General features: G+C 45.2%; 3 protein-coding genes and 1 long non-coding RNA gene across 5 annotated transcripts; 2 read left to right on the top strand and 2 right to left on the bottom strand.

The window, feature by feature from the left end:
• Positions 1–2,910: 2,910 nt before the first annotated feature.
• polr2j (RNA polymerase II subunit J) lies at positions 2,911–5,712 on the top strand. The gene is made up of 3 exons (XM_069687962.1): positions 2,911–3,127; positions 3,682–3,790; positions 5,516–5,712. Exons 1-3 carry the CDS (start codon positions 2,985–2,987, stop codon positions 5,615–5,617), a joined length of 354 nt encoding a protein of 117 aa, XP_069544063.1. The 5' UTR covers positions 2,911–2,984; the 3' UTR covers positions 5,618–5,712.
• A 45-nt stretch (positions 5,713–5,757) lies between these two features.
• Positions 5,758–12,179, bottom strand: LOC138614478 (deoxynucleotidyltransferase terminal-interacting protein 1). 2 transcript variants are annotated; one of them, XM_069687960.1, is made up of 13 exons: positions 11,813–12,179; positions 10,285–10,352; positions 9,935–10,031; positions 9,756–9,854; positions 9,533–9,592; positions 9,368–9,424; positions 8,830–8,885; positions 8,712–8,754; positions 8,229–8,287; positions 8,026–8,086; positions 7,842–7,913; positions 6,274–6,329; positions 5,758–6,034 (listed from the first exon to the last, which is right to left on the bottom strand). In XM_069687960.1, exons 1-13 carry the CDS (start codon positions 11,885–11,887, stop codon positions 5,926–5,928), a joined length of 912 nt encoding a protein of 303 aa, XP_069544061.1. In that variant the 5' UTR covers positions 11,888–12,179; the 3' UTR covers positions 5,758–5,925. The 2 variants fall into 2 exon arrangements, with proteins under 2 accessions (XP_069544061.1, XP_069544060.1); XM_069687959.1 differs by having other exon boundaries at positions 10,285–10,355; positions 11,813–12,176.
• On the top strand, positions 7,439–7,893 carry LOC138614480 (uncharacterized). Its single transcript, XR_011310284.1, has 3 exons — positions 7,439–7,516; positions 7,755–7,787; positions 7,820–7,893. It is a non-coding gene; the product is annotated as an uncharacterized lncRNA (long non-coding RNA).
• A 1,767-nt stretch (positions 12,180–13,946) lies between the features above and the next one.
• On the bottom strand, positions 13,947–23,046 carry pcif1 (phosphorylated CTD interacting factor 1). Its single transcript, XM_069687958.1, has 16 exons — positions 22,939–23,046; positions 21,848–22,009; positions 20,888–21,012; positions 20,684–20,809; positions 20,448–20,581; positions 20,216–20,370; positions 19,989–20,136; positions 19,046–19,129; positions 18,849–18,948; positions 17,615–17,774; positions 17,361–17,530; positions 17,141–17,227; positions 16,871–17,055; positions 16,139–16,232; positions 15,852–16,027; positions 13,947–15,304 (listed from the first exon to the last, which is right to left on the bottom strand). Exons 2-16 carry the CDS (start codon positions 21,975–21,977, stop codon positions 14,977–14,979), a joined length of 2,202 nt encoding a protein of 733 aa, XP_069544059.1. The 5' UTR covers positions 21,978–22,009; positions 22,939–23,046; the 3' UTR covers positions 13,947–14,976.
• Positions 23,047–23,806: the final 760 nt, after the last annotated feature.

The following is a 23,806-nucleotide window of genomic DNA, read 5'->3' as shown; positions in this document are numbered from 1 at the left end:
ACAATATACAATATACTTCATACTATATAATATATACAATATACTATATACAATATAAAATATACTATATACAATATACTATCTACAATATACAATATACTATATACAATATGCTATATAATATATACAATATACCATATACGATATACTAAATACAATATGCTATATAATATATACAATATACTATATACAATATAAAATATACAATATACTATATACTATATACAATATACAATATACTTCATACTATATAATATATACAATATACTATATACAATATAAAATATACTATATACAATATACTATCTACAATATACAATATACTATATACAATATACAATATGCTATATAATATATACAATATACCATATACGATATACTAAATACAATATACTATATACTATATACAATATACAATATATTATATAATATATACAATATACTATATACTATATACTATATAAAATATACTATATACAATATACTATATACAATATACGTTATACTATATACAATATGCTACATAATATATACAATATACTATATACAATATACTATATACTATATACTATATAGAATATACTATATAGAATATACTATATATATACTATATACAATATATTATATACTATATACAATATACTATATACAATATACTATATACTATATAATATATACAATATACAATATACAACATACTATATACTATATACTATATACAATATACTATATGCAATATACTATATACAATATACTATATACAATATACTATATGCTATATAGTATATACAATATACAATATACTATATACAATATACTATATACTATATACAAAAATGAACCTTTTTCTGAACTGACGTATGCCTCAAGTGGAGATCGAACCCAGTTACTTCTCACTGAGGCAACTGCTCTAACCACTGCACCACTGTGTCATACTACAGCATGTCATCCGTAATATGAAATAAAAAGTCATACTATAGTGTGACCGAGCGTCCTGGGTTCATGTAACGGAGCACTTATAATACTGTAATAAGCGGAGTCGGGAGACCAGACATCTCATTCAGCCCACGGCTTCTCTCTTTATTTTGTGTTCTCCTTCTTTCAACCAGAGGCGGGAGTTACTTTGCCTCTATGGCAACCCTGAAGGGACATATCGTTTCACTATCTTCTGCGCCGGAGAACGAGTCGCGACAGCAGAAACTGTTTCACGGAGTTCACTCAGAGCTTTCAGCGACTCTAACTCAACAAGTAAAAGATTCTACTTCACCAAGGTTGCTTAGGCAAATTTGTGGTGCCGTGGTTCGCACTGTTGCCTCTCAGCAAGAACATTTGGGATTCAAGCCCCCACTTTGTCATGATTTAAAAAAAAAAATCATACTATGGCCTGTTGCCCAAATTATGAAAAAAAAGTCATACCATAGCATGTCGTCCAAAAAGTGACCCAAAAATGACTTTTGGGTCACTTTTTGGCTGCCAAACTCTTTTGATAACTTTTAATTCCAAACATGTTAAGAGTGCACAGACTAAATTTCAAGTCGGTCCAACAAAATCTGTAAGAGTTCGTTAAAATACAACGTGTGAATCACCAAAAATTCAAAATGGCGGACTTCCTGTTGAGTTGACGTAATGGTGAATCTGAACTTTTTTGTACATCTCGATGTGATACACATGTCCACTGAATTTCGTGCATGTAGGTAAATGTAGCCACCGGGGCATCTCTTCACGTACACTCACAACTCCACTAAAATAGGACATTTTTCGCCAGGAGACACGCGTGTACCAACTTTCATGAGTTTTTGAAAATGATAAAGCCTCCAAAAATGCAGTTGTTTACAGAGAATTATAATAATAATCGCTTGAATAACAATAAGGCTTTCACACCATCGGTGCTCGGGCCCTAAAAATATTTATGAAAGATTCAAAGGACACGAGAACAAATAAAGTCATTTTCCTGTTTGACTTCCATCAGTGTTGCACTGTTGTACTGATTGTTGTACTGATTGTTAGGTTAGGTTAGGTTAGGTAGTTACTTTATTAATCCCCGAGGGGAAATTTTTTCGCTACAGTACAGGACAGTAGGACCTCAGCCAGCTGGATGGCGCAGGTCTTCAGGACCGCGGGGCCGATGCTGTCAGGTCTTGACTCAGGACTGTTGTACTGACTGTTGTACTGACTGTTGTACTGATTGTTGTACTGACTGTTGTACTGACTGTTGTACTGACTGTTGTACTGATTGTTGTACTGACTGTTGTACTGATTGTTGTACTGACTGTTGTACTGACTGTTGTACTGATTGTTGTACTGACTGTTGTACTGACTGTTGTACTGACTGTTGTACTGATTGTTGTACTGACTGTTGTACTGACTGTTGTACTGATTGTTGTACTGACTGTTGTACTGACTGTTGTACTGACTGTTGTACTGACTGTTGTACTGATTGTTGTACTGACTGTTGTACTGACTGTTGTACTGACTGTTGAAGAGGCGGCGGCATCGACCCGACCCCAACAGGACCAGGCTTGATGTAGACTTGGACGTCAGCCCACGATGTCGTGTGGAGGTCAGACTGAGGTGTAAATACCTGCTTGGGGGAAACCGAGGACAGGTGAGGAACTGGGGCCCTCTGGTGGGCGGAGTGACAGACAAACCACGACAAATTGGAACTAATTTTAGTAAGTTTTTATTTTTTTATTTAAAGTTTTAAAAGTGTGTTGTTCTTATTTTATTTGACTTCATTTATTTTACTGTTTGAAATGAACATACATTCAAACTTGAAAATTAAAATCTGTCTGAATTAAATATTTATTAAAAAGCCTTCAGATGATGTTATTGGCCGTCTTATGTTGAAGTGGTATTTCCGGTTATTTTGGGCGGAAATGAACATCTTATTTTGAAGTTGTGTTTCCTTTTGGTGATTGCGGGTGACTATCTTATTTTGAAACGATGCTTCCGGTTTGCACCCGGCGGCCAAACTCAGACAGAAGATGAACGCGCCTCCCGCCTTCGAGTCGTTCCTGCTGTTTGAAGGAGAGAAGAAGATCAGCATCACGAAGGACACCAAGGTCCCGAACGCATGTTTGTTCACCCTCAACAAGGAGGACCACACGCTGGGCAACATCATCCGAGCGTAAGACCCCGCAGCCGGCTGATCCCCGCGGGCTAACCGGGCTAACCGGGCTAACACCGGGCTAACCCCAGGCTAACACCGGGCTAACACCGGGCTAATACCGGGCTAACGCCGGGCTAATACCGGGCTAACACCGGGCTAACACGGGCCAGGTTTAGAACAGGTCGTTCAGACTGCAGTATTAAAGTGAGACAGAAGTTTGAATGAATGATCAGAGACTGATTATTGATCAGTGGAGGTTTCAGGAGGACATTCATCAATCTGGACTTTTTGGTAAAGAAGCCAAAGATCAGTGACGTCAGACAGTATGTGTCTGTCCTCCTCCATCCTCCTCCTGTCCTCCTTCATCCTCCTCCTGTCCTCCTCCATCCTCCTCCTCCTGTCCTCCTTCATCCTCCTCCTGTCCTCCTTCATCCTCCTCCATCCTCCTCCTCCTCCTCCATCCTCCTCCATCCTCCTATCCTCCTCCATCCTCCTCCTATCCTCCTCCGTCCTCCTCCGTCCTCCATCCCTGATGGACAACCTGACCATGTCTCTGTTTGTTTGTCCATCAGTCAGCTGTTGAAGGATCCTCAGGTTCTGTTTGCTGGTTATAAAGTTCCTCATCCGCTGGAACACAAGATCGTCATCAGAGTTCAGACCACACCTGACTACAGTCCACAGGTAACACACACACACACACACACCTGACTACAGTCCACAGGTAACACACACACACACACACACACACACACCTGACTACAGTCCACAGGTAACACACACACACACACACACACCTGACTACAGTCCACAGGTAACACACACACACACACACACACCTGACACACACCACAGGTAACACACACACACACACACACACACCTGACTACATTCCACAGGTAACACACACACACACACACACACCTGACTACAGTCCACAGGTAACACACACACACACACACACACCTGACTACAGTCCACAGGTAACACACACACACACACACACACACACACACACCTGACTACAGTCCACAGGTAACACACACACACACACACACACCCTGACTACAGTCCACAGGTAACACACACACACACACACACACACACACACACACACACACACACACACACACACACACACCTGACTACAGTCCACAGGTAACACACACACACACACACACACCTGACTACAGTCCACAGGTAACACACACACACACACACACCTGACTACAGTCCACAGGTAACACACACACACACACACACACACACACCTGACTACAGTCCACAGGTAACACACACACACACACACACACACACACACACACACACACACACACACACACACACACACACACACACACACCTGACTACAGTCCACAGGTAACACACACACACACACACACACACACACCCTGACTACAGTCCACAGGTAACACACACACACACACACACACACACACTACAGTCCACAGGTAACACACACACACACACACACACACACCCTGACACACACACACACACACACACCTGACTACAGTCCACAGGTAAAACACACACACACACACACACACACCCTGACTACAGTCCACAGGTAACACACACACACACACACACACACACACACACACACACACACACACACACACACACACACACACACACACACCTGACTACAGTCCACAGGTAACACACACACACACACACACACACACCAGACTACAGTCCACAGGTAAAACACACACACACACACACACACACACACACACACACACACACACACACACACACTGACTACAGTCCACAGGTAACACACACACACACACACACACACACACACCTGACTACAGTCCACAGGTAACACACACACACACACACACACACCTGACTACAGTCCACAGGTAACACACACACACACACCTGACTACAGTCCACAGGTAACACACACACACACACCTGACTACAGTCCACAGGTAACACACACACACACACACCTGACTACAGTCCACACACACACACACACACACACACACACACACACACACACACACACACACACACACCTGACTACAGTCCACAGGTAACACACACACACACACACACACCTGACACACACACAACACACACACACACACACACACACACACACTGACTACAGTCCACAGGTAACACACACACACACACACACCTGACTACAGTCCACAGGTAAAACACACACACACACACCTGACTACAGTCCACAGGTAACACACACACACACACACACACACACCTGACTACAGTCCACAGGTAACACACACACACACACACACACACACACACACTGACTACAGTCCACAGGTAACAGTTATATTATTTTAACGGGAAGTGATGTCATATTTCTGACAGGAAGTGATGTCATGTTTCTTACAGGAAGCGTTTACAAACGCCATCACAGACTTGATCAGTGAGCTGTCTCTGCTGGAGGAACGCTTCAGAGTCGCCATCAAAGACAAACAGGAAGGCATCGAGTGACTCCGCCCCATCGTGATGTCACTTCCTGTCAGCAGCTCAGCTTGTCCTCACTGTGTTTGGTTTGTTTTTTGTAAATAAAGCCTGCTGTCACAGCGTTCAGGGTGTCCTTGATGTAAGTCAGCTGGTGGATGAAGACCAAGTCAAGTCAAACTGGTTTATTTTTATAGAAACAGTTGTAACAATAATACCAAAAAAGTGGGAAGAGCCAATCAGATCAGAGCTGCTGGTCACATGATCAATGTCTACTCTGATTGGCTCGTCATTTATCCAATACTTGGCTCTTACTACAAAACTAAAGGGTTTGAAGGTCAGGGGTCGGCGTCCCTCTGGGCCTCCATGGCTCTCTGCATCTTCTCCACCATCCACAGAGGAACAGAGAACGGCTTCATCTCATCCATCCTGACATCCGGACAGTCCCTTCAGAGACACACAAACGTTACCATGGCAACCACAAACAGAAGCACCTGTTGAGGGATGAGGGGGTGGAGACGTAGGATCGAGGCCCCTCCCCTCTGTGTTGGTCTGTCGTGGACGTATAAGTTAGACGGACAGTTCAACTTTATTATTGCTGCAGAGCAGCTGTCAATCATGATGATTAGTTTTACTAATATCTGCTGACATTGAGTGGGCGGGGCTTATAGCCTGGACTGACTCACCTGTACTCGTCACTGTGGGACAAATCCTGGATGTCCTCCTCAATCAGCAGATAGGCCTGAACACACACACACACACGCACACACACACACACACACACACACACACACACACACACACGCACACACACACACACACACACACGGGTCAGACTGTCTTAACAAGCACAGCAGGTGTTTTTGGACCAAACAGTTCTCAGGACGTTGTTGAAAGAAAGTGAACTAAAAAGGTTTTAAGGTTTTTTTGCTGACATGAAACTGCTGACGGACCGAACCGAACCAGACCGGACCAGACCAACGCTCCAGTTAGACAGATACAGTCTCCTAGTTTTCTTAAACATATTTGACCTGTTTGAAGAGTTTCTTTTAAGGGAACCACTAAAAACTAATAACTACATCTAATGTGTGTTTAATGTGTTTAACACGTATGAACTGAATCAACTTGAAGCTGGTTATGATCTGCTGTCCGTCAATTACTGCATTACACCCCCCAAACAACAAGTTCTACTGAGGCCTACTGAGGTTCTACTGAGGGTCTACTAAGGCTCCACTGAGGTCTACTGAGGGTCTACTGAGGCTCCACTGAGGTTCTACTGAGGCTCTACTGGGTTTCTACTGAGGCTCCACTGAGGCTCTACCGAGGTCTACTGAAGCTCTACTGAGGCTCAACTGAGGTTCTATTGAGGCTCTACTGAGGTTTACTAAGGCTCCACTGAGGCTATATTGAGGCTCTACTGAAGTTCTACTGAGGCTCAACTGAGGTTCTATTGAGACTACTGAGGTTCCACTGAGGCTCCACTGAGGTTCTAGTGAGGTCTACTAAGGTTCCAATGAGGCTCTACTGGGGTTCTACTGAGGCTCCACTGAGGCTCTACCGAGGTCTACTAAGGCTCCACTGAGGTCTACTGAGGGTCTACTGAGGCTCCACTGAGGCTCCACTGAGATCTACTGAGGTTCTACTAAGGCTCCACTGAGGTCTACTGAGGGTCTACTGAGGCTCCACTGAGGTTCTACTGAGGGTCTACTAAGGCTCCACTGAGGTCTACTGAGGCCTACTGAGGCTCCACTGAGGTTCTACTAAGGTTCCACTGAGGCTCTACTGGGGTCCTACTGAGGCGCCACTGAGGTTCTACTAAGGCTCCACTGAGGTCTACTGAGGTTCTACTGAGGGTCTACTAAGGCTCCACTGAGGTTCTACTGAGGTTCTACTGAGGGTCTACTAAGGCTCCACTGAGGCTCCACTGAGGTCTACTGAGGCCTACTGAGGCTCCACTGAGGTTCTACTAAGGTTCCACTGAGGCTCTACTGGGGTCCTACTGAGGCTCCACTGAGGCTCTACTGAGGTCTACTGAGGCTCTACTGAGGCTCCACTGAGGTTCTACTAAGGTTCCACTGAGGCTCTACTGAGGTTCTTCTGAGGTTCTATTGAGGCTCTACTGAGGTTCTACTGAGGCGCCACTGAGGTTCTACTGAGGCCTACTGAGGTTCTGCTGAGGGTCTACTAAGGCTCCACTGAGGTTCTACTGAGGTCTACTGAGGGTCTACTAAGGCTCTACTGATGGTCTACTCACCATCTTCCCTCCTGTCGCCCTCATGTGGTGTCGCTCTGCCAACCACTGCTTGTCCTTCGCATCTGCTGCATACTGACACACACACACACACACACACACACACATGGAGTACAGCAGATAGAAAGTCAGAAGGATCATGACATCACTTCCTGTTTCTCTCTGATGAAAGACAAACAGGTTTTACCTTGAACAGGTCGGCGTGTTTGATGTAGATCCTTCCTCTGGTCCCGCCCATCCCCAGCGCCCTGCAGTGACATCACAACAACACACGTTGTTTACACTACATTGACATGTTGTTTACAGTATATTGACATATTGTTGAATTGTTGTTGACATGTTAATGTGTTGTTGACGTGTTATTGATGTGTTATTGACATGTTGACTCACTTGTTGGCCCTGGAGCCCAGAACAAACGTGCTGCTGTCGTTGAGTCTCGATGGGTCCCACTGAAACAAGCAGTTGATACAAACATGATGATCTCTGTTCTACTTATTGATCAACCTGACAGTGACACAGCACCCCTGTTGTCATGGAGACACACATTAAGTCATGTCACTGTGTTGCCAATAAAAAAAAGCTGCTGCAGACTGAGGAAGAAGAGGAACCTTCATCAGTAGTATATAATGTCCGAGTCTGCTGGCAGGAAGTCGGAGTGAAACAGGAAGTCAGACGGCCTTGTGGGATATCACTGTATAGAACTGTTAAGCTCTCCCTCCTCCCTCATCATCATCAGCCTCAGGTTCAGGTTTATATTCATCTTCACAGCAACTACATACACCTGTAACATTGAAGAATTGCCCCATCTGCTGTGATATTTCAGGTACATCAGTGTGTATGAGTTAGTGCGAACTGCTCCTTTAACGGACTCACCTTTGGCCCCTCCCTCTTGATGGGATCAGATTTGAGCTTCACTCTGAGGACAGACACAGTCATTATCAGGTGTGATAACCTACCTGGACAAAGTTGATGTCAGCTGTCAGGTACTCACTGAGAGAAGCTCATTGGTCGATCAGACGAAGAAATGGCACCTGGACGACTCTTCCGCTGAGGACACAAAATAATCAGGGTGAACGACCTCACCTGAACACCTGACTCCTGAACATCTGTCACCTGAACACCTGACTCCTGAACATCTGTCACCCGAACACCTGAACATCTGTCACCTGAACACCTGACTCCTGAACATGTCACCTGAACACCTGAACATCTGTCACCTGAACACCTGACTCCTGAACATGTCACCTGAACACCTGACTCCTGAACATCTGTCACCTGAACACCTGAACATCTGTCACCTGAACACCTGACTCCTGAACATGTCACCTGAACACCTGACTCCTGAACATCTGTCACCTGAACATCTGACTCCTGAACATCTGTCACCTGAACACCTGACTCCTGAACATCTGTCACCTGAACACCTGACTCCTGAACATCTGTCACCTGAACACCTGAACACTGGTAAAGAGCAGGTGTATGATATCTGTCTGTCAGCAGGACACATGACGGGTCAGAGGTCACAGTACCTTCTTCAATAGGGGGCTACCTCTGTGACCTGCGTCTTCATCAGCAGGTCTGGACCTCTGTCAGGACACAGAGAACAGATCAGAACCGGATCACAACTGGATCAGAACCAGCTCAGGGTGCAGCCTGCTCCTGCTGTTCTGATTGATCAGTCTGACAGCTCCTACCTTGGTGGTGACTTCTGGTCCCGCCCTCTTCACCTCGCTCTCTGGGAACAGCAGTTTGGCCTGGTGATGACATCACAGGAAACCATGGTAACCAAACAGACAGACAGATAAGGTTAAAGGTTATGATGATGTTATAGTAACATTTCTATCTATACACACTGGTGCGAACAGCTGGTCACATGACCAGGAGGTTAAGGGGTCAAACAACAGGAAGTGATCTCACGTGTTCCAGAACGTTCCTGCAGGCCTCCTTGATCAGCTGATCGGTCTGAACGTCGTCTCCAACGTTCTCCTTCACATTCTCTGCTGCCTTCTCAAAGAACTGCAACACAAACACAAAAACACCTGTCCACACCGGTTCACACTTTACCCCGCCCCTCCCCCTCCAGTATGACCTCTGACCTTGTGGTACTTCCTGAACACGGCCATGATGTCATCATTGAAGCTGGGTTGAAGCACCGCCCTCAGCAGGTCCATGGACACCTGAGGATCAGTGTAGCTGCACACAGGTACGAACATGTCAGTATGATATCAGAGCCCCGCCCATTGTTTACACTTCTACTTCCTGTTCTGTTCCTGAAGTTGACTGCAGGAGATGATGTAAAAACAGCCCAGCAGAACCCGTCAGAAAACTGGGTTCTGACGGTTTTCTGACCCAGCACCCCAACAGATCCCGTCAACACCCGTCAGAACCCAACAGATCCCGTCATCAGAACCCAACAGATCCCGTCAACACCCTCAGAAGTCCTGACCTGACTGCCATGTGTGAGCGTCGTCCTCGTCTGTGAATCTGTCGGTGTTTGATCATCAAGTTCCACGGCTTCTAGACACAAATACAAAGAATGATCTCTGAAGAGTTCTTCTGGCAGCTCACATCATCAATGTCGACATAACATAATATAATATAAAATAAAAAAATCGAATCTAATGTAATAATACAATACAATATAATATAGTATAATATAACATTATAAAATAATATATAACAATATAATGTAAAATAATATAACTATTATATAATGATATAAAATAATGTAATATAACATAACATAATATAAGACACTATAATATAACATAAAATAATAATATAAGACACTATAATATAACATAACATAAAATAATAATATAAGACACTAAAATATAACATAACATAATATAAAATAATAATATAAGACACTATAATATAACATAACATAATATAAAATAATAATATAAGACACTAAAATATAACATAACATAATATAAAATAATAATATAAGACACTATAATATAACATAACATAATATAAAATAATAATATAAGACACTATAATATAACATAACATAAAATAATAATATAAGACACTAAAATATAACATAACATAATATAAAATAATAATATAAGACACTATAATATAACATAACATAATATAAAATAATAATATAAGACACTATAATATAACATAATATAAAATAATAATATAAGACACTATAATATAACATAACATAATATAAAATAATAATATAAGACACTATAATATAACATAACATAATATAAAATAATAATATAAGACACTATAATATAACATAACATAATATAAAATAATAATATAAGACACTATAACATAACATAATATAAAATAATAATATAAGACACTATAATATAACATAATATAAAATAATAATATAAGACACTATAATATAACATAATATAAAATAATAATATAAGACACTATAATATAACATAACATAATATAAAATAATAATATAATATAACATAACATAAAATAATAATAACACTATAATATAACATAACATAATATAAAATAATAATATAAGACACTATAATATAATATAACATAATATAAAATAATAATATAAGACACTATAATATAACATAATATAAAATAATAATATAAGACACTATAATATAACATAATATAAAATAATAATATAAGACACTATAATATAACATAACATAATATAAAATAATAATATAAGACACTATAATATAACATAACATAAAATAATAATATAAGACACTATAATATAACATAACATAATATAAAATAATAATATAAGACACTATAATATAACATAACATAATATAAAATAATAATATAAGACACTATAATATAACATAACATAAAATAATAATATAAGACACTATAATATAACATAACATAATATAAAATAATAATATAAGACACTATAATATAACATAACATAGTTCCATCCGGGTATCCCGGCTGTGTCAGCAGGCTAAGCTAACTCCTTAGCCGCCGTTAGCTGTGGTTCTTACCGGGGTCTGCTCAGGCTGCTCTGGCCCGTCTTGCTCAAGCCAGTCCCGGCCTCCTTCACTACGGTGGGCTCCCATTGTGGAAACAGTACTTATCCAGTCCGGTCCGGTCCAATCCGGTCGAACTGAGCTCCCTCTGCTGGGCTAAGAACAGCTAAAGCTAACTGCGGCAGCTAACGGTGTTTAATCTCCGTAGCAGAAGTTACAGACTCCCGGTACCGGTTCGGTCGGAGACCGGACACTGTGATTCACCGAGAGTCCCGGACCACCGATAACACACCGATGATCAATAACCGACTCTCAGCTTGACTTTTGTTTCCAGGAAATCAAACTCCGGCTTCTTCCGGTTTTGTGAAGGGAATAGCAACAACTCTTCCGGTCACTATCACTTCAAAATAAAAGCTTCACAAATCGTAAATCTAGTTTTAAAGTGAAAATAATGAACAAAAGATTTCCGTTTGTTTTCCAGACTAGTTTCACTTTCCGATGGAAGAATTTTCAAAAAATTAAGAAATGTAGTTTAATTAGATAATCGGAGGAGATTTACAGGTTTTTTTCCCCCATTTTATTTGGTGATTTGTCGAACTGTTTTAAGTGTATAGTTTCCATAGAAACATAAAATAAAAATCATGTTTATCTCACTAATTTCAGATTTTATGAAGAACAAGTTTCTGCAGGTTTACAAATTTAAGACTTTTATTTTTTACATAAAATACAATTTAATGTCAGTTTGATGATTCATTGAGTAAAATCAGGCTGTTAAAAAGGATTCATGGACTTTTCTATCATCTCTGGAATAATCAGCTGTTCATCACATGAAGCGGATGTTTTCTTCTCTGAATCAGTTTATTGATCATAACCATGATTTAAAGCTACCGGATGAATTCAGAGGATTTTATAGCCGAGGTCTGCAGGACAGAAACATGTTAGAGAGATGAAGAACAAACCGCTTCGATCGATCAGATTCCGATCAATAAAATATGCTGCAGCTTCATTGGTTCTGATGGTTTTCTTGTTGTTCCACCTTCTGTGGACAATAAAGTCATTTTGTCTTGTGTGTGGCGTGTTCGTTCAACATGTTTCACGTAATCTCATTTTCTCAGCTGGAAAAAACTCGTTCTGCCGGCTGAATCGTCGACAAGAAATTAACCGTCAGAGAGAACTTCCTGGTTCCGGTGGTCATGTGACTGTTTGTGGCGTATGATTGGAGGAGCAGAAGACGAGCTGCAGCGGGTTGGATATATTTTTACTGTAGAGAAGCTGCAGTTTGTCTGCAGGCAGGCCGAAGGGCAGACTGTATTTACATTCTGCAGCTGAGAGGACCCTCAGACAGGCCGGACCACTTACTGTTTACAGCCACACACACAAACAAACAAACAAATATGGTTCACTGAAGAGAGACACCGTCTGCTGGAAAAACACATCTCCAGTTGGTTTCCTTCAGTCTGTAACCATGACGACGCTTCATACAGAACATGCGTGGGAACAGTCCAGCATTAGCCTAGCTTAGCACAAACACTGGCAGCGGAGGGAAACTGTTAGCGTAGCGGTAACTTCAAACAACTAACACACGTACTGACGAAAATGTTGTACTGTTCCTTTAAACTAAAAAACAGCTGAAGGAGAACACAGGAACACAGAGAACAAGGAGAACAGGGAGGAACACGATGGAATATGAAGGAACACAGTGGTGGAACAGCTGATGGTTCTGCTGCAGCACCAGTCCCTAGAGGTTCTGGAGGCAACATGTTTGATACAGAACCAAGAAGCTGTTATTCACACAGTACAGATAAGATCTTCTTAGAACACTTTGGTTTAGAACAAACTAGAACAGACGGCTCTGATTTAGAAATGTTAAATTAAACCAAATAAAAAAGGTTCTTCTATTTTCAGTTTAACAGCAAAATAAGGAACATCTCGGTCCGACTGTACATATCTACACCAACCGATGTCACGCAGAGACAGATGCCCGATAGAACCGCTGCCGGCCAATCAGAGAGGGGGGAGCAGTGTCGGGTAACAAAGTGGGAGGAGCCACGGTTCCTCAGTCCTTTTATCGGTTTAAAGATTTCAAACAAACATTTCTCTGAAGGACGTTTGTCAAAATATTTCCACAAAAAAGATTTTATAACAAACAAAGGAAACGTGAAAATATTTTTCTAAATGTCTTAACATTTTGCACTTTTATACATCAACAAAAACCTCATAAAGCCACAAGTAAAAAAGACATGCGGTGAAGCAAGCGGAGACAAACATTAGTCAGGAGGAACGTTCACATGAACGCAACATTTTTAATTTAACAAAAGTACAGAAACATTCATGACGAACTGACAGAGAAATGAGTAGGAACCCTGAACGCTCCTCCCACTTAGCTCCTCCCACTGCAGCTCCAACATGGACGATGACCTGAAGCTCCACCCCCTCCGTGTCTGTCCTCGTTCACCAGTCAGAATCCGACTCCCAGTTTTGACTCCGCCTCCTCCCAGTAACTATGACCTCACGATGAAAGCTTCGCTTCCTCCTGCCTGTGGAATAATAAATTTCCCACAATGCACCACACCCGGAGCGCAGTGCAGCACTGATTGGCCTCGCCATTCGGGGGAAGCGGGGCCAGAAGCAGGAAGCCACTGGATTGTGTGACTCAAAGAAAGACGAGTTCAATAGAAACGATAGCTGCCTTGTCAACCAATCACCAAGCCCTGTCGGCGTGAGAATCAATCACCAAGCCCTGTCGGCGTGAGGACCAATCCCAGGTCCGTGACATCACGGGAAGGTTTTTATTGCTGGAGCTCCGACACGTCGCTGCCCGCTGATTAACATATTCTTCTTATTGGCTGCAGTGGTTGTTGCTGAGCAACAGCAGCAGCTACACCTGGACGTAAATCAGCTGCAGGTGAAAGAAAAGCTCCAGAACTTCGAACAATCGGAACAGTTGATGTGAGCAGGGACGAATCAGAGAGAGGGGACAAAGTGAAACCCAACCGGACGACAGGATTAAAACTGCCCCCGCCCTCTGCTGGCACCTGGAGAAATGCATTGTGGGTATGAACTGAGGGTGTGCTACAGGTGCTGGTCAGGGACAATCCGAACAGACGAGACGACGGTCAGAAAACACAGAAACCTAAAAGTACTCTCCGAGAGGCGTGGTCACTACAAGCCCCACCCCTTTACACGGCAGCCATCTTGTCTCCAGGACTGCTTCTGCTGCTACTGCTGCTGCCACCGCCGCCGCTGTTGTTGTTGTTGTCATGGCTACCAGGTGACATCAGGCTGCTCTGTGTCTTATCAGAGGCCTTAGGGGCGGAGTCTCTGTCTCCAGGAGCAATGTGGGCAGGGCCAGGGGAGGACAGGGAGGAGGTCCGGGACAAGGAGGGGCGGTACGCCGTCGTCAGCTCGGCCAGACGTTCCGGAGTCGGAGCCCACTTCAAAAAACCGGCGTCGTTCTGGAGGAAGAGTACTGCAGTACCGTGTACCGCCCGGTAGTACATCTCATCCCTGGAAGTACACAGAGGAGTACTGTGATGTGGAGTATCAGGGCAGCACCAGCAGTACTACAGTGTAGTACAGTGTAGTACAGCGGTAGTACAGTAGTGAAGGCTCTGCGCTTGTCGTCTCCACCAACAGTTCTTCTCTTCTATCTCTATGCTGTCCTTTTCTCTCTGCTCTCCTCTCACCCCAACCGGTTGAGGCAGATGCTCCGCCCACCTCTGAGCCTGGTTGTTAACAGAAGCTCCTCCCACCTCTGATCCTGGTTCTGTTGGAGGTTTCTTCCTGTTAAAAGGAGTTTTTCTTCCCTCTGTTGGAGGTTTTTCTCTCTTAAAGAGGAGTTTTTCCCTCCTAGCTTATGTGGGAATTGTTGAATTGTTGGTTTCTCTGTATAATATTGTAAAGTCTTGCTGTAAAGACTTAAATGTGTTAAGTGCCATGAAATAACCTGTGTTGTGATTTGGCGTTATATAAATAAAGTTGAATTGAATTGAATTGAATAGTAGTACAGCAGTAGTACAGCAATAGTACTGTGTGTACTGTGTGGTAGGAGTACCTCTTGCAGACGTGCTGACTCCCTGAACGGTATTCGTGCTCGTAGGCCGGAACACTCAGCTGGTGACGGAGGAACCGACTTCCCTCCATGCGGGTCAGAGCCGGGGTCACGGGGTCACGCCACTCAGGGACGAACACAATGAAGGACAGAGGCTCCGAGGACCGGTCCAACAGGTCCTGCAGGAGACACAGGCAACGAGGAGTCCACAAACCAGAACCAGCCAGTACCGACCGATGTGGACCACAGACCAATGTGGACCACAGACCGGTCCATGGTGGTGTACTCACCTCAAAGTGCGTCACCATGGTTTCCATCATCTCCTCACAGAACGGAGGGTTAGCTTCAAATGAACCGCTGACCGGACAGAACGACAGGAAGGGCCTGGAAACACACACACACACACTGGAAACACACACCTGTTACACACACACACACCTGTTACACACACTGGAAACACACACCGGTTACACACACTGGAAACACACACCTGTTACACACACACTGGAAACACACACCGGTTACACACACTGGAAACACACACCTGTTGCACACACACACACCTGTTACACACACACTGGAAACACACACCGGTTACACACACTGGAAACACACACCTGTTACACACACACTGGAAACACATACCTGTTACACACACACACACACCTGTTACACACACACTGGAAACACACACCTGTTACACACACTGGAAACACACACCGGTTACACACACTGGAAACACATACCTGTTATACACACTGGAAACACACACCGGTTACACACACACACCTGTTACACACACTGGAAACACACACCGGTTACACACACCTGTTACACACACACACACACACACACACACACACACACACACACACACACACACACACACACACACACACACACACACACACACACACCGGTAACACACACACTGGAAACACAGCAGTACTACACAGGGACAATGTCGTATTCAACACCTGAGCAGGTCTCAGGTGTGTGTCCAGGTGTGGTGGCTGTCTCACCCTCTGGATCCGAAGAAGCCGTCAATGTCGGGGAAGGCAGAGCAGAACTGTTTGAAGTAGCAGTTGAGCGGCGAAGCAAAACACTCGAAGGAAACCCCAAACTGTCGGTTCAACGCTTCAAACACAGACACCGGCAGCGCCCCCTGCAGACCCGTCCCCTCGTTAGCACCGCTGCCAAACATCTCCTGGACACAAACACACATGGTTATCTAGACCGTCACCAAAATGACAGCTGCTGAAACACGATTGGCTAACAGAGAGTCAACTGACCTGGTATCTCTTGAGCATGCACCACACTCTGGACAGGAACTTCTCAAACCGAGGATCATCTATACAGCTGTACCTGTACAACAACTCCTGGACCAGGAGAGACAGACAAGCAGTCAGAGAGACAGACAGGCAGTCAGAGAGACAGACAAGCAGTCAGAGAGACAGACAGGCAGTCTGAGAGACTGCGGTTGGTACACGGAGTACTGCGGTCGGTACTGACCAGTTTGCTGAAGTGTCCTCGGTTGACCTTGACCATCTCCCCTCTGAAGCGCAGACAGGCCACGTCGTTTTCGAAGTGCAGCTCCACGCGGGGGAGGAGGGGCGATGGGATCGCCAGGCGTACCGGGTAACAGTAGACGAGGCGGGACTGCGGCGGCGACGCACCCGCCTCTGAACAACACAAACACAGCAGTCAGGTAAAGAACACATTGGGGCCCACTGCACACCGGACGGGAGGCTCAGGTGTGTGCGCACCTGTAGGCGGGTCCTGCAGCAGGCTCAGGTGTGTCTGTCGCAGGCGGCGGCTGTAGTCTGCAGACAGCTGGTAGATCTTGGAGCAAATTCCCTCCACGGAGTCTTTGGCAACCGCAGCGACGTGCGGACCACACTGCTGCCTCAGGTGCTCCAGACGGTCCTGCACATATGCAGGTTAGAGATGCGACTGTCAGCAAACACGCAGGATTTCATCATTTACGTTCATAATATCGTTAACAGATTCAGAGAATCTGGAGAAACCGCTGAACACAAGGGACAAGGCTGGAAACCAAGATTGGATGGTGGTGATCTTAAAGTTAAAACTCTCCAAAGAAGAAACAAGATAGAAACTTGATCCAGAAACACCGCCGCCTTCTCTGGACCAAGATCATTGAAGATGGACTGAGGTGAAGTGGACAACTGTCCTGAGGTCTGATGGATCACAATCTGAGATTCTGTTTGGAAATCATGGACGCTGCATCCTCCAGGTTAAAGAGGAGAGGGACCATCCAGCTTGTTATCAGCTCAGTTCTAAAGCCAGCATCTGTGATGGTACAGGGATGCATTAGCGCACATGGCATGGGTAGCTTGAACATCTGGAAGGAAGCATTAATGCTGAATCATATATTCAGGTTTTGGAGCAACATATGCTGCCATCCAGACAACGTCTCTTTCAGGGAAGGTCTTGTTTATTTCAGCAGAACAACGTCCAACCACATTCTGCACGTATTCCAACAGCATGGTTCTCTAGTAGAAGAGTCCGCTGATAAACTGGCCTCCTGCAGTCCAGACCTGTCAATCATTGAAAACATCTGGAGCATCAGGACATGAACAATAGAACAAAGGAGACGCTGAAATCCTACATAAGGCAAGAATCGGACCACATTTCACTTTCAAAACTCCAGAAACTGCTTTTTAAAGAAGAGGTGATGCAGCACAGTGGTAAACATGACCCTGTTCCAACAGTTATAAATATTACCAGAACTTAATTATTTCTATTTTTCTGGGGGTACAAACAAATTGGTTGAGGTCATGTCAGAATAATTATGTAGAAGTAATAATTCATCTTTTTCACACTTTCTTTACTTAATTTTATCACTTTTTACGAAAAACAAAGCTTTTTTCAACAAGCTGGTAAACTCCCGGCAAATTCATCGATGACAATAGCTGACATCACCCAGAGGTCACTGCAGATCAGAGTCAGAGGCAGAAAAGGTCGAAGGTCACAGGTTACCATGTAGTCCTCCTTGCTGGCGGAGTGATCTCGGCGCAGCCAGCTCATGGTGTCTTCAGCGTTCCACTTCACCACCTTCCGGCTCTCCGGACTCGCATTCCTGCACAGGTCAAAGGTCAGAGGGCTCTCTACATCAGCCCTCCCACCGGCTGCTGATGTCAGCAGGATGAAACTCTGATTGGTCAGCTGAAACTTACCTGGAGTCGATCATTTTTTTGGCCGCTTCGGCATATTTAAACAGCAACTTCCGAGCTTCTTCTTTGTACTTAATACGAGACAACCTGAGAACACAGAATATAATCAATACACTGTCAATACATGATCAATAGACCCTCAATACATAATCAATACACCCTCAACACACGATCAATAGACCCTCAATACACAGTCCATACACTGTCAATACACGATCAATACACGGTCCATACACCGTCAATACACGATCAATACACGCTCAATACACCCTTAATACACGGTCAATACACCGTCAATACACGATCAATACACGATCAACACACGGTCAACACACGGTCAATACATCCTCAATACAAGATCAATACACCCTCAATACATAATCAATAGACCCTCAATACACGGTCAATACATCGTCAATACACCGTCAATACACGGTCAATACACGATCAATACACGGTCAATACACGGTCAATAAATCCTCAATACATGGTCAATACACCCTTAATACACGGTCAATACATCGTCAATACACGATCAATACACCGTCAATACACAATCAATACACCGTCAATACACGATCAATAGACCCTCAATACACCGTCAATACACGATCAATACATCCTCAATACACCCTCAATACATCGTCAATACACGATCAATACACCCTCAATACACGATCAATACATCCTCAATACACGGCCAATAGACCCTCAATACACAATCAATACACGATCAATACACCGTCAACACACGGTCAATACACGATTAAATACATCCTCAATACACGATCAATACACCCTCAACACATCCTCAATACACGATCAATACATCCTGAATACACAATCAATAAACATGGTCAATAGACCCTCAATACACAGTCAATAGACCCTCAATACATAATCTATACACCATCAGTACATGATCAATAGACAGACAGACAGGTACCTGATGGGGATGTCGTTCATCACCTCTCTGAACATGGACGGGGAGATGACCGGGTCACAGTCGCTGGGCAGTAAGGGGTCATGACCTTTGTCGATCACTTTTCTTTCCAGTAGCCAACGATTAAACGACTCCCGAGGCGGATCAATACCTGCACCACAGACAGACAGACAGGTGGTTAGACAGGTGGATACCCCGCTAACAGGTGCCCCCCCCCGCTGCAGTCCTACCTTCCCTCTGGTGACACAGCTCATGGTAGTGTTGCCGTAGTTTGGTGACCAGTTGAGCTCGCTGCAGCTCGATCTCGGGGTGGGGGGGCAGGTGGGTGGCGGGGGCGTGCTCTCTGATGACGGCGTTGGTCTGGACGTCCAGGTCCCAGTAGATACTACAAACAACAACAAACAGTCTGTCAGTCAACAACCAGCTGCGACGGAGACAGGAGGGGGCGTGGTCTTTACTCACACAGCTGGTCTGTATGGAGCAGGGGCGGGGCTTGGGGTGGTAGGTGTGGTGGATTGGGCCTGTTTGTCCTCAGGGGCGGCGCTCCAAGGTTTGACTCCGGGGGTGCTGGGAGAGATGGGAGTGGTCGGCTCCACCTGGAAACAACGCAGACACACCTGGTCAGGTTACACAGCCGCAGTTTCCCAAAAGACGCTAGACCCTTGATCATATGACCAGCTGCAGGGGGCGCTGTTGACCTTAACACGTTTGACGGTGATTGGCACTGCGCCCTGCTCTTCAGAGCTCCTCCTCTTCCTCTGGCCGTTACCCAGGTTACCGTCTCCGCCCTCTGCCGGAGCCGCATTCAACCCTAAAGGGTCAGACTGCAGACACACAGGTCAGTCACCACAGACAGGTAAATGACCGACAGGTGGCGTCAGTGATTCAAGACAGTAACTCACGATGACATCATGCTGACCCAGAACTGGCACCTCCCACAGGCTCTGATTGGTGAATCTGTTGAAGTAATACGGCCGGTTCTCCCTCCGGGACCAACACTTGGACCACCCGGCCTGGACCAGCTCATCTGGGAGGGAGACGGATCAGACAGGGAGACACGGATCAGAGAGAGAGACGGGTCAGAGAGGGAGAGACGGGTCAGAGTCAGGGAGACCGGTCAGAAAGGGAGAGACGGGTCAGAGAGAGAGACGGGTCAGAGAGATAGACGGGTCAGAGAGATAGACGGTCAGAGAGAGATAGACGGGTCAGAGAGAGAGAGACGGGTCAGAGAGAGATAGACGGTCAAAGAGAGAGACGGGTCAGAGAGAGAGACGGGTCAGAGAGAGAGACGGGTCAGAGAGAGATAGACGGTCAGAGAGAGAGAGAGAGAGACGGGTCAGAGAGAGAGACGGGTCAGAGAGAGAGACGGGTCAGAGAGATAGACGGGTCAGAGAGATAGACGGTCAGAGAGAGATAGACGGGTCAGAGAGAGAGACGGGTCAGAGAGAGAGACGGGTCAGAGAGAGATAGACGGTCAGAGAGAGAGACGGGTCAGAGAGAGAGACGGGTCAGAGAGAGATAGACGGTCAGAGAGATAGACGGTCAGAGAGAGAGACGGGTCAGAGAGAGAGACGGGTCAGAGAGAGATAGACGGTCAGAGAGATAGACGGGTCAGAGAGAGAGACGGGTCAGAGAGAGATAGACGGTCAGAGAGAGAGACGGGTCAGAGAGAGAGACGGGTCAGAGAGAGATAGACGGTCAGAGAGATAGACGGTCAGAGAGAGAGACGGGTCAGAGAGAGAGACGGTTCAGAGAGATAGACGGTCAGAGAGAGATAGATGGTCAGAGAGAGAGAGACGGGTCAGAGAGAGAGAGACGGTCAGAGAGAGAGACGGGTTAGAGATAGGTGCAGATGGTTGTACCTGGAAGCTCAGGTGTTTTGGAGGTGGTGGACGGAGAAAGGGGCGGTCCCTGAGAGGCAGAGCCAGAGGGAGAGGGAGACAGTATCATGGCCGCCTCCCCCTTCACCGATCCCTGGCTGTCATTGGACATCTCTGCTGCTCATCAGAATGACATCGACCTGCCTAGACAGGAAGAGACACGACTTTCAAAGTAAAACACAGATGAATTGTGACTGACGGGTGTCCAGAGGACATCACGTTTCCTTTTCACCGAACAGGTACACTGAACGAGTCGGTGAACTGACGCCACACACACCGGCGGTATAGAGACAGCGTCATATTGGCGGGTTTTATAGGCATTTAGATAAAGTAATGGCCAGATATGTCACCCATGAACCAGCACGGTGACAGATTTATCTGTAACACGGCGGGAAGAACATCCAGCCCGGACGAAACTGTCCGTTGGTTCTTAAACGGTTTGAAGGCAGATGGCGGCAAACGGACCAAACTCAGTGGTTATATGAGATCAGTGACCGATCAGAAGAAGATAACTCGTTGTGTGTTTGTGTTCGTGACTCTCCTGAGAAATTAACGCGCGCGGTCGATCAATTTGATCGTTTTCTTTCTCATACGCAGAAACGAGCGCCATGGTTACACGCATGCGCCTGGCAGTCTTTCCAAACAAACAGGGAGGAGGGGGAGGAGAGGGAGGAGAGGGGGGACAACAAAAGGCTGCGGCTGCTCCTCCGGAACCCGGACTCAACACAGAGACACTGCAGCCGTCAGTACCGCCTCACCGCAGGGCCAAATCCGGCCAAAATGCCTTAAACACACGGAGCGGGGACGGCCTGCTTTTAACTCGGTCGGTAGCGGCCATTTGCCGCGGCCCGCTCGGTCTGCACTCAGAGACGCAGCTGCTGTTCAGGCGCCACTTCTCTCACAAGATGGCGGACACGCCCCTGCTACAGCGCTGCGCGCCCTTATCAACATTTATGCTTCATACTACGATCTGTGCTTCCCCGCACGCCGGTAACCTGGTTCAACCGAAAGCCGAACCCTTCCGCCGCGTGTGTGTGCGATCGGAGGGGTGCTGCGGGATCGCCTGCCCTTACCTTGACTGGTTAATTTGCGGACAGCTGCGGGTTCTGCGCGCTTGTTTCGGGTCCTCCGCTCCGCTCCCTCCCCGCCTGCTCAGACATCTTTACAGGGACCCGGGCTCAGCCACTGCGCAGGCGCGGCAGTTTACCCGCTTCCTGTCCTAATGTGTCCAGTTCTCGCCGCCATATTGAAAAGGTCGGAGGGGCTGAAATCCGATACCCCAGAAAACACCTGAAATGTGGGAAACACCAATAGATACTGATGACCAAACAAATACATCCAGTAAAAGATCTGTCTTAAAATCAAGTGCGGGGATAAAGACTCAATAAAAATGTATTGTTGTTATGTTTATATTTATCCCTTCACATTTACATTACTTCGTTTTTACGTATCAAATTTGATTGATTTCAACATGTCTTTGCTCTGAACCTGTCATCACCAGAGTGCGCTGTTGCTGGTACTGTTTAAAGTACATCAGTGTCTGATATGGGAGGTTTCTGTTTAATGAAGCCCCCAAAACATCTTTTAAAAGACACTCAAATGTTTAATTTTCCATCCAGCCATTATCTACACCCACTTTATCCTGAGTGGGGTCACAGGAGGGCAGAGCCTATCCCAGCTGACTAAGAGAACCTAGAGAAAACCTGGAGATAACCCGGAGAGAACCTGGCGATAACGCAGAGAGAAACTAGGGAGAACCAAGACAGAACATAGGGAGAACCTGGAGAGAACCAAGAGAGGACCCGGAGAGAACCTAGATAGAACCCAGACAGAACCTAGATAGAACCCAGAGAAAACCTGGAGAGAACTTTGAGTGAATTCTGCGAGAACCCACAGAGAACCTAGATAGAACTCGGAGAGAACCCACATAGAACCTAGATA

The sequence above is a fragment of the Brachyistius frenatus genome, unplaced genomic scaffold, assembly GCF_029030835.1.
Source record: "Brachyistius frenatus isolate BFR_SWC_R1_liver_20210118 unplaced genomic scaffold, ASM2903083v1 Contig_509, whole genome shotgun sequence".
NCBI classification, from domain to species: Eukaryota; Metazoa; Chordata; class Actinopteri; family Embiotocidae; genus Brachyistius; species Brachyistius frenatus.
The sequence above is the reverse complement of the archived record's forward strand: the minus strand, read 5'-3'. Positions and strand labels throughout refer to the sequence as shown.

Coding starts and splice junctions, on each gene's coding strand:
- pcif1 (XM_069687958.1), bottom strand. CDS start 21,977: ATGTCCAATGACAGCCAGGGATCGGTGAAGGGGGAGGCGGCCATGATA. Junction 20,810..20,887: donor TGGGTCAGCATGATGTCATC/GTGAGTTACTGT, acceptor GTGTGTCTGCAG/TCTGACCCTTTAGGGTTGAA. Junction 20,137..20,215: donor GCTGTGTCACCAGAGGGAAG/GTAGGACTGCAG, acceptor TCTGTGGTGCAG/GTATTGATCCGCCTCGGGAG.
- LOC138614478 (XM_069687959.1), bottom strand. CDS start 11,887: ATGGGAGCCCACCGTAGTGAAGGAGGCCGGGACTGGCTTGAGCAAGAC. Junction 9,425..9,532: donor GACCAGAAGTCACCACCAAG/GTAGGAGCTGTC, acceptor GTGTCCTGACAG/AGGTCCAGACCTGCTGATGA. Junction 7,914..8,025: donor AACACGCCGACCTGTTCAAG/GTAAAACCTGTT, acceptor TGTGTGTGTCAG/TATGCAGCAGATGCGAAGGA.
- polr2j (XM_069687962.1), top strand. CDS start 2,985: ATGAACGCGCCTCCCGCCTTCGAGTCGTTCCTGCTGTTTGAAGGAGAG. Junction 3,128..3,681: donor CTGGGCAACATCATCCGAGC/GTAAGACCCCGC, acceptor TTTGTCCATCAG/TCAGCTGTTGAAGGATCCTC. Junction 3,791..5,515: donor CACCTGACTACAGTCCACAG/GTAACACACACA, acceptor TGTTTCTTACAG/GAAGCGTTTACAAACGCCAT.